The sequence below is a fragment of the Mustela putorius genome, unplaced genomic scaffold (assembly GCF_011764305.1).
Source record: "Mustela putorius furo isolate JIRA1106 unplaced genomic scaffold, ASM1176430v1.1 tig00000145_pilon_pilon_pilon, whole genome shotgun sequence".
NCBI lineage: Eukaryota > Metazoa > Chordata > Mammalia > Carnivora > Mustelidae > Mustela > Mustela putorius.
The window spans coordinates 28,445,966-28,462,898 of record NW_025421294.1 but is presented as its reverse complement, the minus strand read 5'-3'; the positions used below and the strand labels follow the sequence as shown (position 1 = coordinate 28,462,898).

Here is a 16,933-nt window from a genome sequence, read left to right as displayed (position 1 = left end):
ACTTTATGATATTGCAAAAGCACATAGGGAAATGATTATGGAAATCACAGAGGCAGTGGCTTCTGCCAAAAAGAAACTGTGATCTTTTGCATACCTTTTTCCTTCTGAAAATATTCAGATTTGCATACTTTCAAATACTGTTTGCCACCATGACAAAACAATTCCCAGGAGTATCTGGAGAATCCCTGTATCCAATTGATGTTCTTGTGCCTTCCAGGTGCTTACAACAGAGTTCTGCCCTACATTGTTATGGGTAGCCTGACTGTCTTCATTGGAATCATCACCCTTTTCTTCCCTGAAAGTTTTGGAATGACTCTACCTGAGACCTTAGAGCAGATGGAGAAAGTGAAAGGGTAAGTGGAACTTTAAAAACTGGTAGCAATGGGGTGCCTGGGTGGCTCAGTGGGTTAAAGCATCTGCCTTCAGCTCAGGACATGATCTCAGGGTCCTGGGATCAAGCCCTGAGTCGGGCTCTCTGCTCAGCAGGGAGCCTGCTTCCTCTTCTCTCTCTGCCTGCTTCTCTGCCTGTTTGTGATCTCTGCCTGTCAAATAAATAAATAAAAGTAAAATAAAAATAAAAGCTGGTAGCAAAATCCCTCAGAAGGAATAAACATTCAATAATAGCCAGGAAATTTCTGAAAAAGCAGAGTAGAAAGTAGAGAGTAGCTCTATCAGATAATAAAGCATATTACTAAGCAAAGATAATTAAAACGATATGATAAGGGTATAGGAATAGAACTCACTGGAATAATATAGAGTTCAGAATTAAATCCAAGAAACTATGTGAACTCAGTCTGTGCTAAAAAGTAGCAATTTGAAATCAGTAAGGAAAATTAGATTATTCAGTAAAGGGTGTTGGAGAATTCAGCTAGCCATGCTGGATAAATTAAAAAATTACATCCTACTCCAGAATAATACATCAATAAATTGCAGAGTGTTTAAAAATTGAGGCCTAAAAACGTAAAATCATAAGTGTATCAGAAGAAAACACATATTTTTGTTATGTTTTGTTCAGAGAAGGCCTTTCTGAACATGGTATGAAAAGCAAAGAGACGTAAAGGAAAAGATTGCTACCACTGATTATGAAACTTTAGAAATTGTTGGCACAGCAAGAAAGGAAACTGTAAATAAAAACAAAGGTCAAAAAAGCCAAGCGGGGGGGGAATATTTGCAACACACAGTATACACATGGGGCTTATACAGCTAATATACACGAAACTCTCAGCAGTCAGTGGGAAAAAGACAGACAACGCAGCAGGAAAACTGGCAAAGGTCACCAACAATCATTTGACAGAAACACAATCTCATTGGCAGGTATATACATGGAAAACAATACTTGTCCAGATTAATAAAGAAATACGAAATGAAACAATTTAATATCTTTTGGGGGGGGGCCTATGAGATTTAGGAGAGTTTTCCCTCCTGATACCCACCATTTCTGACACCAACTAGGTGTCCTACAGTATCATTCAATTCCAACACTAACCACCAGTTTGCATCAGAATCCACAGGTTTTAGAGCTTAGTCCCACAAGACTGCCCTCCCTTCAGATGCCAGTGGTAAATATCAGGTCCCCAGGTTATTCACACTTCTATCCAACTTGGTTGCAATGTCTGGTGTTTCCACAACCTCCCCTCTCTCCACTCAAGTTCAGTAATTTGCCGGAATGACTCACAGAATCCAGCTAACAGTTTCCTTACCATTTCAGGTTTATTATAAAGAATGCACATGAACAGCCAAATGAAGAGTTACAAAGGGTGAAGTCCAGAAGGGTCCAGAGTGCAAGAGCTTCTGTCCCCATGCATTTGGGGAACACCACCGTCCTCACACATGGATGTGTTCACCAATTCAGAAGCTCTCTGAACCTCAATGTTCGGGGGTTTTATGGAGGTTTTATCATCTTGGCATGATCCATAACTAATCCAACCTCTAGCCCCTCACCCCTCCTTGGAGGTTGGAAGGTGGAGCTGAAAGTTCCAGGCTTCTAATCAAGGCCTGATCTTTCTGGCAACCAGCCTCCATCCTGAAGCTATCAAGGGGCCCTCCAAGAGTTGCCTAATTAGAACAAAACACAAGATGCTCCTATGCCCCCTATCAACCAGGAAATGACAAGGGATTTAGGAGCTTTGTGTCAGGAACAGGGGACAAAAATCAAATATCTTTCTACAGTATCATAGATTGGCAAACAATTAAAGATGAGTGGATTTATAGAAGTTGAGATTCTAGAGTGAAACTGCCTGGCTTCAAATCCCAAATCTAGAGCGTGAATTTGGGGAAATTACTTAATTTTCACTAAACCTTGGGATTCACATCTATTATATGGAAATAGTTCATATGACTATCTTGAAGTTCTATAAGATAACTCGTCTTTAGTGCCTGGCCATGAAGAACATAAATCTATGTATGAGTGGATGTTTCTGATCTCTGACAGAATATGTATAACAAAGTGTGCCCCCAAAATTGTTTTCTTCTAATGATATAACTATTTCAACATTAACTTTAAAATGCTGAGAAGTCATGTTTACCATTCCATCCTTTCCTTGGGGAAACTGTAGAATTAGAGAATACAAGCTCTAGACTCCTGAGCTATTATTAGAGTTATATTCATTGACTGGATAAATGTTTTTCTTTTTTCTTTATTTCTTATTTTTTTTTCAGTGTTGGACAAAAGTTTTTCAATGTCAGTCTGTCATTATGAAGAGGGGAATCTTGAATATTAAATTTTCTTTAACCCTTATTTTATTTTCAGGTTCAGGTTTAGGAAAAAACCAAGAGATTCGGTGCAGAAGGAAGAAAACCCCAAAGTTCTAATAACTTCGTTCTGATACGATCTCCACCACCATTTGGTGACCTGAAAACTAAATGCATCAAACTCTGTGAGAAAACCAAAGCCTTTCCTAAGGAACTGGACCAAGCCTAAAGATGAACACTAAGATGACTCTGATTTTCAAATACTTGTCATAGAGCACACGCTGGGCCACTCTTCAGATGATCTTCTTGTTTTAAAAACCATTTCCAGAGAGTCTACCATCCTAATGAATTCGATGAAATGGGTTCATAAGATTTTTTGAAAATCTTATGGTCAAGGACTGGTAAATCCATACAAATATTGACACTCATTTTCAAACATACAAATACTATTCAAATAAAAAGAATGTCATTGTATTAACGCAACTGTCAGGTGACAACAGTATGTGTGTGTTTATATGTATCACTGAAACAGCACATTCAAAATTATAGTCGTGTTTGAGGCAAACAAACTCCTATACTGCTGTAACTAAATGATTAGATGTGGTATTCCCAACCAGAAAATTTTGTACCATCCTTTGAAGGGAATTGATGACAGATAACAGTAGTGTTTTGCAAGTGAAATGCCACAGGAGATCGAGTAGCTTGGGTTGTATCACCCACTGGCCTTTAGGAAGGGAACCCAGACAGTTCCCTGCTACAGTTTCATCGGCTATAACTCACCGGTCTGCGTTCACTGTGATCTTTTTGAGCATGTGTTTAAACCATCTGTTTCTTTAGAGCAGCTGAAGAGGTATTTTGCTAAACAGAATCAGGAGAGCCACAAACCAGTTAGGTCGGTAAAGACTGCTCGTATGCCCTGCAGCCAAGAGCTGTTTCAAGCCAACTATCTGGAGAGACTTTTAAAACAGTTCTTTCCATTAATAGATTCCTTCCTAAGTGTCGTCTACAGCTGCTAGTCTCTCCAGCCGGGGCTGCATCTGGTTTCAGTTCCACAAGTGAGTGGGGGAGAAGAAAGCTGGGGTCCTGTATTATGATAAGCTCAGGAGAGACACGTCCAGTCGCTGTCTTAGCATGTTTTAGGGACACTGAGATGACAACACAGCAGGACATTACTCCTGGACACCTGGGCGGCATGCTTTCATTGAAAGTGGCCTCTGTGACCGCAGCACAGTGGTAAGCTCCCCTTTCCTATACCCAGCACTATGCTGTGTGCGTAGAAACAGGTAGCCACTGCTTTTAAGATGATGCTTGATGGCATCAGCTCTGAAAAACAATTATCCTCAAAAGTAAATTTTCACGAACTATTTTTTAGAGGAAACTTGGATGTAATATTTTTGATAAATAGTCCTTATTATTTCAGGTTCCTTATCTTGAACTTTTCTGATTAACCCCTAATTCTTTTTCTCTCTATTGCCATATTTCTAACACATATTTTATATTCTACTGATACACTAATCCTACCTTTTGGCTGTTTCTTTAAAATCCACCAGAATATCCTAGAATAATTTATGTTTCTCATTGGAGACAGAAGCATAGCTTCATCCACCCAGTGCTTTCATCTCCCTCATGGATGCAGCCTATCTAGATCAGCTTGCCACCTACCTTGCTGAGCACTGGGCAGCCTGTCCCACAGAGAGCAGGCCATGCTGCCTCCCAAGAAGCTCTTCTCGAACTTTCTTCCCACCCCACCGGCAGAGGCTGTTCCCTCCTCTGAGCTCTTCAGGTACTTGTTAACCCTCACTGAGCTGAACACAGCCTCTTAGCCTCTGGCGGGCTAGAAACCGTACCTTGTTTCTCTTTTCATCCTCTATATATCTGTTTAACACAGTGCTTTCCTGCATTTAACAAGCACTGATAAATATTTTTTAGTTAAGAAACTCTGTAACTCCAGTTTGGTGGAAGTGTTTGTTTGATATATAGACATTAAAATTTTTAAATGCTATTTACAAAATGCTCTTAAAGCTTTTTCTAAATATAAGACGTAAGGATGTGATAATTAACTTTTACTGTTGTTTGTAAATTAAAATAGTAAGAGATGACTTTTTTAAATGTTTGTATAAAGGCAACAAGTACATAGATGACTATCTCTTTGATAGCTTAAAGACCAAGTAGATCAACAGATGTCAAAAGATCATTTGATTAAATTCAAGATACATTCCTGATTTTTAAAAACTGCCTTTAAAGTTAGATCTACAAGGTAACATCCCACACTGGCTTATGAATAGCAGTCAGACTGGCAGCCAATCTCATATTGCATGTTCTAGAATCTAGTGTCCTGCCTAGGTTCTGTTAGCTTCTGTACCAGACCTTCCTCCTCTATTCTGCTCCCGCCCGCCCTGAGTCTGTCCTCAGTGCAGCAGCCTGAGTTATCTAAATGAGACCATGTCAATTTTCCACTCAAAACCTTCCAAGAGCTTCCCATCTCAGGTACTTTTCTTCCCCACTTTATGGTCTCATGGCACATGCTTTTATTTACGTAAGTTTCGTCCTACTTCCGTCAGGTTTTTGAAAAGTTAAAGTCTTTTTGATAGTCTATACATAGGAGGTTCATATGTCCCAATATGAGCATGAGCAGGGCACAGCAGGCAGAGGGAGAGAGAGTGGGAGAAGCAGACTCCTTGCTGAGCAGGGAGCCTGATGCGGGACTGGATCCCAGGACCCTGAAATCATGACCTGAGTTGAAGGCAGATGCTTAGTGACTAAGCCCCCCAGGTATGCCTATTTATTCATTTTTAAACAAATATTTATCAAGTATCAAATATGTATATGTACCAAACACACTTCTAACTGCTGGGGATGGAATGTTAAGCTCCATGAGGAAGAAGGACATTAAAAAAAAAAATGAAGAGGTAAATTAGGATGTTAGAGGGTAATAAAAACTATGGTGAAAAATGAACCAGGTACAGGTGAGTTTGGGAGAGAAAGAACAAGATACAATTTAAAATTGGGTAGTCAGGTAAGTATTTATCAAGCAGGTGACATTTGAGCAAAGACATAGGTTAGGGACACACAGAGCAGGACCCTGTAATTGGTGAGCATATATAACTGGTCATCCAAACTGGGACATTTTTAGAGTGAAAGGTTTTGGGGGGTATTAATAATCACCCTGGGCCCATAGATAGATACTATCACAGACGCAGGCAGAGAGAGAGGGAGAAGAAGACTCCCCGCTGAGCAGAGAGCCCGATGTGGGGCTCGATTCCAGAACCCCGGGATCATGACCTGAGCCGAAGCAGAGGCTTTAACCCACTGAACCACCCAGGCGCCCCGAGAGAGAGAGATTCTTTATACCAAGTCTTTTTTTTTTTTTAAAGACTTTATTTATTTATTTGACAGAGAGAAATCACAAGTAGGTAGAGAGGCAGGCAGAGAGAGAGAAGGAAGCAGGCTCCCTGCTGAGCAGAGAGCCCGATGCGGGACTCGATCCCAGGACCCTGAGATCATGACCTGAGCCGAGGCAGCGGCTTAACCACTGAGCCACCCAGGCGCCCGAGAGAGAGATTCTTAAGTAGGGTCCATGCCCAGCACAGAACCTGATGCGGGGCTCAGTCTCACAATTCTGAGAACATGATCTGATCTGAAATCAAGAGTTAGACGCTTAACCGACTGAGTCACCCAGGCACTCCACAAATAGTCTGATTTAAAAATGGACAAAAGATTTTAATAAGAAGTTCTCCAAAGAAGATACACAAATGGCCAGCAAGCATATGAAATGATGCTAAACATCACTAATCATGAGAATCTCAAACCAAAAGCACAAGACACCACCTCATACCCATTAGGATGGCTGCTATAAGAAAAGCAGAAAACAAGTGTTGACAAGGATGTGGAGAAATTGGAATACTTATGCACTCTTGGTGGGTATGTGAAATGGTGTAGAAACTCTGGAAAACAGCATGGAGTTCCCTCAAAAAAATTAAAAATAGAACTACAGTATGATTCAGCAGTTCCACTTCTGGGTGTATTTCCAAAATAGTTCAAAGCAGTATCTCAAAGAGCTGTTTGCACACTCATGTTCATCACAGCATTACTAACAATAACTAAGAGCTGCAAGCAACCCAAATGTTCATCAACAGATGAATGGATAAAGAAAACGCGGTGTCCATGTACAATGCAACATTATGGAGCCTTAAAAAAGAAGGAAATCCTGTGGCATGCTCTAACATGGATGTCTCAAGAATGCTGTGCTGAGTTCAATAAGCCAGTCACAGAAGGACAAATACTATATGATTCCACCTACATGAAGTATTTAAAATTAGTGTGGTTCATGGGTTTCAGTTTTACAAGATGAAGAAGTTCTAGAGATCTGTGCATAGCAATGTGAATACTACCGAATGAGATGTCATCCTGTTGAACTGTACGCTTACAAGTGAGTAAGATGGCAGAATTGAATGTTATGTATTTTTTTTTACCACAATAAAAACAAAGCTGTGTGGAAATAGTTAAATAAGTAAATAATAGTGTGCTTTTCTGAAAGAATACAATTCAGCCTTTAAAAACGGTATGTAAGAATTTCTTTTTAAGTTTTGTTTTTTTAAGTAATCTCTAAATGCACTGTGGGGCTTGAACTCATGACGCCGAGATCAAGAGTCACATGTTCTCCCAACTGAGCTAGCCAGGTGCTCCTAAGAATTATTTTTCATAACATGATAAAATATTTATGATATAATACAAGTATTAAAAACAGTATATAATAGCATTAACTGAATAAGGAGCATATGCTTGAATAAACTATGTTTAAAACATCTGAAAAAGGGGCCCCTGAGTGGCTCAGTGGGTTAAAGCCTCTGCCTTCAGCTCGGGTCATGATCCCGGGGTCCTGGGATCAAGCCCTGCATCGGGCTCTCTGCTCAGTGGGGAGCCTGCTTCCTCCTCTCTCTGCCTGCCTCTCTGCCTACTTGTGATTTCTGTCAAGTAAATAAAATCTTTAAAAAAAAAAAAATCTGAAAAAATAACTAGAAGAAAATATCTCAAGGTATTAACAGTAGGTATGTTTGGATGGGGGATGATGGATAACTTCTGTTCCAGGTTCCTTTTTGTAGTTTTCCATACTTCACAAATGTTCCACAAAATGCATTACTTTTATAATCATAAAGAAGCTAAAACATAAAAACTTTTATTAAGTGTCAACTAAGCATGAGGGCTCGGGAAGCAAAGATGAAGAACATGAAGAACGCAAAACTCTTGCTCGCAGTGGGCTTGGTGTAGCCAGACGATAAATTCCTGTCTGTGTGGCCTCGGCAACTAGCCCAGTGCCCCGGCTTGGGGCTGAGCTCTGTGGAGCGGAAACCCCGGTCAAAGTCATTTTTTCCCATCCAGACCTGGGCATTTTTAGATCTCTCCTCTCTGCTTGAACAGTAGTCACATCTCCCGTGATTGGGTTTTACCAAGCCACAGTCATTCTTTGGAAGCTAATCACCTTATCACGGGGGTTATATTTAACAGATTATAAAAATGGATCATAAAAAATTATGAGGCTTTGCCAAAAAAAAAGATTATGAGGATTTGAACTACTGATGCCTCTATGTTGGCACAGAAAAGTCTTAAACCTGAATGTGAGAAACTTGAGAACTCCTTTCTCAAACACTGCAAATTTGACTCTCCTTGTCACTCTGATTCTAACTTCCTTCTGTGCTCCCTGTCCCTGCAAAGCCTACCACCTCACCCTCCCACTGTTGCCTTCCCCACTGCTGTGTTCCACTGTGGACAAACGCCTGTGGCCCTTCACGTAGATCCCTGGGTGCTTTTTACCACATCTCTCCTGACAGAGATCTGGCTGCCCCCTGAGCTCCCCCACTTCCCTCCTGGTCCTGTCCCAAAGGGAGGCTGTTTATTTTCCCCTTCCTGAGAACTTCAGAGCCACTAAATACCAGCATTGTCCTAGTTGCTCACTGCAGTTCCAAACCACAACTCCTTCATCTTTATATATTAGAAATACTTCCCTCAAGGTTTGGGCTGTACCCTTCCTGTTGCTGTTTCCAAAAATCATCTATCTGCCTGGTTGCCTATCTACATTCTATGAGCCCTCTGGAATCCAGCCACAGGTACTGATGACTTTTGTGCTCAGGAGCATGAGTAATCCTATATCTCAGTCTCAGAGTACTTGACCTTTACCTGTACTTCAGTTCCTCCCTGCCAACGACACACCCTGGACCCTGTCAACCTCATTCCAGTCCTTTTGTGTTCCTCACAACCCTTCAGCTCTGACATAGACCAGTTGGTTCCTTTTTCTTCTAGTTTCTACTTTGTGATCCCCTCAATTCACTCACCCATGACCCTGGTCCATTTGTTTATTTTTCTTGCAATATCTAAACCAAAAGTAAGTCAAACTATGTTCCTCTTAACTCTCAATCCAAGCTGCTGAATTAAGATATAGGAGAGAGGAGGTCATTCATGGGCTGGAGGAACATGTGGATTGAGAAAGGGACGAGTGGGTTGAGGGTCCCGCTGTGACTGGAAATGTCAGTATGCAGAAATACCAATTCACATGGTTGTATGATTTTTTTTCCAGAGTCCCAGGGTAGGAATAAAATGCACACGTGGTTGGATTTGGGGGTGGCAGTGCCGGGGAACAGAATGACAAGACAGAGGAGGAACTGAGATTGATGAAAGCAAAGGACCACAGCATTTAGATTGAAGAGGAAAGGGAATGAAATATGACAACCTCTGTTATCCTAGTATGCTGTGCCAATCTACTTTTTTTTCCTTTATTTGGGGTATATGAGAACCTGGCACATTAAGATCCAGAGTGTTCAAAGGAAGAACTTGCAGATCAGCACAAGGTGGTAGAATCTGTCCCATCTCTCTTGGACTATTCACCAAGGATGTGACTGTGTTGATATGAAACCTGAGGAGACTGAAGGCAATTACTCAGTAGGAGCCAAGGGCTAGATTTTATTTTTTAGCATAATGAGATGTAGCATTAATAATTAAGAGTGTAGGTTTGGAGGCAGACAAAGCAGAGTTCTACTTTGGACCTGCCACATAAACAACTGTAGCAACTGGGCAAAGTAACTTCTCCTTGGTTTCTTTGTCTATAAAGTGAGGTCAATAAGACTATATATCTCATGGAGCCCTTGTGAGGACTACATGATGTCCTGGGCTATTGTTAGTATTATTGTTGTAATAATACGATAGCAGAGAGGACGGATGCTGGATCAGGACTAATTTCCACCCTAATCTGGCATCTAGCTCAGAAGATTAAGATCATCAGTAACTTTAGATTATCTAAATCTAACTCAGCCTCCTGATATTTTCCTATGGACTCTTAATCCAATTTGTCACATAGCCCATCTTATCTCATAATGAGACCTACATGTTCCTATGTATCTTTTCTCTTGGGTTGATCTTATCCAGACCTGTGGCTTTATACCAACCATATGCAGATAACTCTCCAATTTATATCTCATTCTGACCTCTCCTATGGACTTCAAATACTTACATGTACAACTGTCTCCAAATTTATACAGAAATATAAGTTTAAAATATTAATATACTTAATTTCATTTTTATATTCAAAATAAAACTCTTCTACAAGCAACGAAAGAAAAAATAGATAAATTGGACTACCCCAAAATTTAAAATTCTTGCACATAAATGGACATGAGCAACAGAGTGAAAAGACAACCATGGAATGGGAGAAAAGATTTGGAAGTCACGTATCTGATAAGCACTTAACATCCAGTATATAGAAAGAACTCCTACAACTCAACAACAAAAACAAACAGCACAATATAAAAATGGGCAAAGGACTTCATAGACATTTCTCCAAAGACAAGATGCAAATGGCCAATAAGCACATAATATGATGCCCAACAACACTAAACATCAAGTAAATACAAATCATAACCACCATAAGATATCATCTCATATGGCTACTATTTTAGGAAAAATAGAAAATAACAAGTGTTGGTGAGGATGTGTCATAACTGGAACTCTTGTGTGCCATTGGTGGGAATGTAAAACGCTGTAGTCCCCATCAAAAACAGCACAGCAGCTCCTCAAACAATTAAAAATCGCACTGCCATATGACCCATGCAATCCCGCTTCTTGGTGTAGACATAATGGAATTGAAAGCAGGGACTCGAAGAAATATTTATGTACTTGTGTTCATACAGCAACATAATTCATGAGAGCCAGAAGATGGAAGTGACCCACATGTCTATTGACAGATGAATGAAAGAACAAACTGTGGTATATACTTAAAGTGGAATATTATTCATCCCTCAAAAGAAGGAAAATTCTGACACATGCTCTGGCAACACACGTGAACCTTGAGGACACTGTGCTTAATGAAACAAGCTGGTCACAAAAGGACAAATTCTGTAGGATTTCAGTTATATGAGGTACCTAGAGTGAACCAATTTATAGAGACAGACAGTAAAAGCATGGTTGCTGGGGGCTGGGGGTAGGAGGGAAGTGGGGAGTTATTGGTTAACAGGGACAGGGATTCAGTCTTGCAACATCAAAAGAGATAGATGGAAAAAGATGGATGGCTGTGGTGATTGTACAATGGTATGAATGTACTTAAATGCCATTCATCTGTGCTCTTAAAAATGGTTAGGATGGGGGTGCCTGGTTAGCTCAGTGGGTTAAAGCCTCTGCCTTCGGCTCTGGTCATGATCCCAGGGTCCTGAGATCGAGCCCTGCATCAGGCTCTCTGCTCTGTGGGGAGCCTGCTTCCACCTCTTTCTCTGCCTGCCTCTCTGCCTACTTGTGATCTCTGTCTGCAAATAAATAAATAAAATCTTCAAAAAAAAATGGTTAGGATGATAAATTTTAGGTTAGGATGATAAATTTTATTAGGATAAAATTTTAAAATAATAAATAATTTCAAATTATTTTTAATTTAAAATAAAAAATTTTAGGGGCGCCTGGGTGGCTCAGTGGGTCAGGCCGCTGCCTTCGGCTCAGGTCATGATCTCAGGGTCCTGGGATCGAGTCCCACATCGGGCTCTCTGCTCAGCAGGGAGCCTGCTTCCTCCTCTCTCTCTCTGCCTGCCTCCCTGCCTACTTGTAATCTCTGTCTGTCAAATAAAATAAATAAAATCTTTAAAAAAAAATAAAATAAAATAAAAATTAAAAATTTTAAATTAAAATGAAGTAGAACTCTTAATTTTCTATGCCTGCCACCCCACCCAATTTCTTCATTCTAAAAACTGGCACCAAGTTGGTTAGGCCAAAAACCTAGGATTCATCCTTCATTTCCTTCCCTGTCGCCTATATCCAATAATAAGTTATGTCACCTTTTGCTTCTGAAATATATTCTGAATTCATCCATTCATCTCTTCTACAGATACTGCTGTCCTTCAGGCCATCACATGCTCTGGTCCGTGATGTTGTAATGGCTTGCTAACCAATTGGCTTGTTTTCATTCTTGTCCTCTCCAGTCAATTCACAGAGCACTGTTTAGGGTAGAAATCACACCTTAATCTTTCTCTTTTTAAAAATACTCTGATAGGGGCGCCTGGGTGGCTCAGTGGGTTAAGCCGCTGCCTTCGGCTCAGGTCATGATCTCAGGATCCTGGGATCGAGTCCCGCATCGGGCTCTCTGCTCAGCAGGAAGCCTGCTTCCCTCTCTCTCTGCCTGCCTCTCCATCTACTTGTGATTTCTCTCTGTCAAATAAATAAATAAAATCTTAAAAAAAAAATACTCTGATAGCTTCTCACCACACCTAGAATAAAATTCAGACTCCTCACCAATGTTTACAGAGCGCTAGATGATCTGGTGCCCATACACACTGGTCTCCTGCCAACATCTCCGACCTTATGTCTGTCACCATTGACTTTGATCACTATGTTCCAGTCACGCTGGTCTTTCCTCTGTTCTTCCAACACCCCAAGCATATGCCCTTTCCTTGAAGCCTTTGCATTTGCTGCTCCTCTGTTTGGTACACTCTCTTCTCACATCTTCATATGATAGGTTCCTTCTGATTCCTTGTGTCTCAGCTGAGTTATTGCCTTCTCAGAAAAGTACTCATTTACCATCCGATTGAAGGTAGCCACCCACTGGCGATCACACTTGACACCGTCATCCTCTTTTCTCTCTTCTTGGCACTTACCATTATTAGAAATTCGTATTTGTTGTCACAAGTTTATCAACAGCTTCACCATCCCCCAACTGCAGTGTGAGCTCTGTGAGAAGAGATATCTTGTTTGTTTCTTCAATTCCCAGAACCTGTTGGGCGCATAACTTCCTAGTCAAATATTTGCTGACTGAAAGAAGAAGTGAATAATATTAATGATCCAATTTTCCTTCTGTGTCATATATATGTGAATATGTATGTATATGTGAATATCTATAGTGTATACGTGTGTATATATATACACAATATATGTATGTATGTATTTACATATATATGTATGTATGTACGTGTGTGTGTGTGTGTGTGTGTATCCCTTTTGAGAAGGGGTATCTGGATAGTTTAGTCAGTTAAGCTTCCTCTTGATTTTGGCTCAGATCATAATCTCAGGGTTGTGCGATCAAGCCCCAGGTAGGCTCCATGATGGGTTAAGATTCTCTGACTCCCTCTGCCTTTCCCCACCACTTGTGGGCCCTCTCTCTCAAAAAACAAAACAAAACAAACAAACAAAAAAAAAACCACCTTTTGTGTAGACATCACTAATGTCTTTTCTATCTATTCTAGAATGTGGTAACCGGTCTTTAAAATGTAAGCAGCATGTCTGACATTTCATTTTATGTAGGTATACCCTGAAGAGAACAAGTTTACATTCCTACTCTGGCCCAAAGTGTAGCAAAGTCTAATTACTTATATGGAATTTCAAAATTGTCCTGTATTTTTAAAACCAAATTGTAAGCTTTCATATTGGAAATTAAACTCATTCAAAGTAGAAGTCTAGACATTGAAGTCTTTAAAAGATTGTTGAAAGTATTTCATCGTATACTTTTTCTAGTCTAAAGAATGCTTCAAGGTTAATTCTCTTTATGGTTAGTTATCTAACTTCCCAGGCCAAAATAGACTGAGCTTAAAGGGCAGGACCATATAGCAGCACAAAGGTGACTTCTCTGGTCCTTCGACTATGCAACACCAAATCTCCTTCAAAGTCAAACTTCTAACCACAGCTGGACTCGTGAATATAGACCATTCTGTCATTATTTTTTTTTTTACTTTTCATAAATAAAGTAAGAGTTTATTAAGAGATTTAAAAAGATAAAGGAATATTTTAATATAACAGTTCACTTATGGATTAGCTTTCCATAAACTGAATGTTCAATCTGACGCTTAAAAGGATCATTCCTATAGAAAGTGATTTAGCTTCTCTGCTCCATTTATACACTAATAAAAGAAAAGATGAAAAAGTATCACTTAGATAATAATATTAATAATAAAATGGTCTTAATGAGACAATGTTAAGGATTTCATTGCGACCTCCTCATAACAAACACATAGTTCATCGTAAAAATCTCTAAAATTGCAATATTTAATCAGAAATAGATACACAAGTTTACGCTGTAAACAATTATATTGAATTGAAAAATTAAGGGAAAGGGGAAAGGATTGAGTCTAAATTTTATAATAACTATCCAATATTATTAGGAAATATTCTATCTGGACTCTGTCAATAATATTATAAATCTAGGGGCAGCACAACAATTTTGTGTTGGTTCCATGTTAAAATGATAATATTTTAGACATACAGGGTTAAATAAGACATTATCTGTCACTATTTTGAAGTGTGTTTACAGTGGACAGCAGGAAAATGCCTGCATTTTCCCACTGACAACTGAAGTCCTGTTATGCCAAGTTCAACTACTGTGGCTCTAGTGGCCCCAAACGCTGATATGCATGGGTCATGACATGCCACTTGGGATGTCTGATGAGGTGGACAGACTCCTGTTCTTCTTCCACCCTTGAGTCACACTCTGGTGTTCTGAGGCCAAGGCAAATAAAGTCTCACAGACATCTTGGCAAAAATAGCTATTTCAGATTTTACTCAAAGTGCCCATTCCATAAAAACTGTACATGATCTGTAAAATCAACAGCAGAACATGGGCAGACCCTCCGAATCATCCTTTACTCTGACACTGAAGCCTAGACCTCTTCTCTCTTTTCCCAAAGGAAGAGTCCTTTCTTGGGAGGCTTCCCCTTCTCCGGGCAAGTAAGGGCTGACATCAGCTCACATAACTATAAAATGTCCAAATCTATAGAGAACACATAGTTCCTAAGATGCTTCTTTAGAATTAATAATCAAAATTAAAATAATAACTATAGCTAATATTTCTTTCACACTTAACATGTGCTAGGCACAGAGCTAACCACTACCATCTAGAAAATTGAGGTTTGCAAAGTCTAAAAACTTGCCCAACTTTACAAGGTAGGACTTGAAGGAGTCAGAAACTGAATGTTGACAGCTATGCCCAGAGGCTATGCTCTTAACCAATACACTATATTGTCTCTTATCCTAGAGGTAATTACAAGGTTTGTAAAATTTTATCCTGTTGAATATATGTTAAAACAAATCAAGGAGGTATAGATGTTTATTATTTCTTATTTTATTTTTTTATATTTTATTTTTTAAAGATTTTATTCATCTGCCAGAGAGAGAGAGAGAGAGAACAAGCAGGGGGAGCAGCAGGCAGAGGAAAAAGGGCCTGATGCAGGACTCCATCCCAAGACCCTGGGATCATGACCTGAGCCAAAAGCAGACACCTAACAACTGAGCCACCCAGTCTTCCTTATTTTAATTCAACATATTGTTTAAAAATCTGTGTATTAGTTATTTATTGCTTCATAACAAATCACTCCAAAATGTAGCCACTTAAAACAATAAACATTTATTACCTCTCTCAGTTTCAGAGGGTCAGGAATCTGAGAGCCACTTAGCTGAGTGGTTCCAGTTCAGGTCTCTCATAAGGTTGTGGTCAAGCTGTTGGCTAGGGATGCAATCATCTGAAGGCTCAATTGCGGCCTGGCTGGCTTTGTAGTAGAACATATGACTCTTGATCTCAGGGTTGTGAGTTAGAAGACCCATGGAGGATGTATAAATTACTTAAAAATAAAATCTTAAAAGAGAGAAAAAAACTCAACAGATGCTGATCTCACACAGGTACAGAGGGCAGCAGTTCTGCATTGGTTGTTGACATTAGCCTCATTCCTAGGCCCCACCTGGGCCTCTTTTTTTTAATTTATTTTTTTTTAAGATTTTATTTATTTATTTGACAGAGATAAATCACAAGTAGATGGAGAGGCAGGCGAGAGAGAAAGAGAGGGAAGCAGGCTCCCTGAGGAGCAGAGAGCCCGATGCGGGACTCGATCCCAGGAGCCTGAGATCATGACCTGAGCCAAAGGCAGCGGCTTAACCCACTGAGCCACCCAGGCGCCCCCGCCTGGGCCTCTTAAAGGGCTACTTACTACATTACAGCTTGATTGTCCAAAAAAGAAATAGAAAGGGGGGGAGGGGAGAGTAAAGAAACAAAGAGGAAACACTCAAATCTTGTAAAACATATTCACTTAAGTGATGAAACATCACTTCTGCTCTTTGCTATTGGTCACAGAGACCAATCCTGGTACAAAGTGGGTGGGGCCTAAGCAGGATATGAATATCATAGACCGGGATCACTGGGTGTCACCTTGGAGACCAGCTGCTGTGTCTGCTAGCACTTTAATCCATTTATTATTTTTTTTAAGATTTTATTTATTTATTTGACAGAGAGAAATCACAAGTAGATGGAGAGGCAGGCAGAGAGAGAAAGAGAGGGAAGCAGGCTCCCTGCCCAGCAGAGAGCCCGATGCGGGACTCGATTCCAGGAGCCTGAGATCATGACCTGAGCCGAAGGCAGCGGCTTAACCCACTGAGCCACCCAGGCGCCCACTTTAATCCATTTAAACTAGAGTTCTCACCTTGAATCTACTATCTGCCATGTAAATCAGTTTTACTTTATATTATTTATAAAATGGGAACATCCTAAACTCAGAATCTTGAATGTTAGAAGGCCTTAAGTAGCTGATTCTCTCAGAGTCTAAGTTCAAACTCTCTTTTAAAAGAATCAATTTCAATAATAATAACATTCAGATGGTAATCATGGCCCCACCTAGAACTGGAAGATGCTCCTTCGCTTTTTGCAGTGACAAGCAGTTTTTGGCAAAACGTTTCTTTTCTTAATATCTGCAACTTCTCCCATAGCCTATTGAATTGTTTTCAGACCCCTTCAGGAGTTTTT

General features: G+C 40.0%; 1 protein-coding gene across 6 annotated transcripts in view; it reads left to right on the top strand.

Annotated features, from left to right (window-relative positions):
* Positions 1-3,174, top strand: part of SLC22A4 (solute carrier family 22 member 4) — a 42,254-nt gene extending 39,080 nt beyond the window's left edge. For 3 of the 6 annotated variants that reach the window (XM_013052525.2, XM_004745013.3, XM_013052526.2), the window contains 3 exons: positions 218-353; positions 1,709-1,890; positions 2,750-3,174. In XM_013052525.2, coding sequence (XP_012907979.1) covers positions 218-353; positions 1,709-1,890; positions 2,750-2,811 — 380 coding nt within the window. In that variant the 3' untranslated portion in view covers positions 2,812-3,174. Of the gene's footprint in view, positions 1-217; positions 354-1,708 lie in introns of those variants that run through there. The other 3 variants (XM_004745014.3, XM_004745015.3, XR_001178258.2) reach the window with 3 other exon arrangements.
* Positions 3,175-16,933: the final 13,759 nt, after the last annotated feature.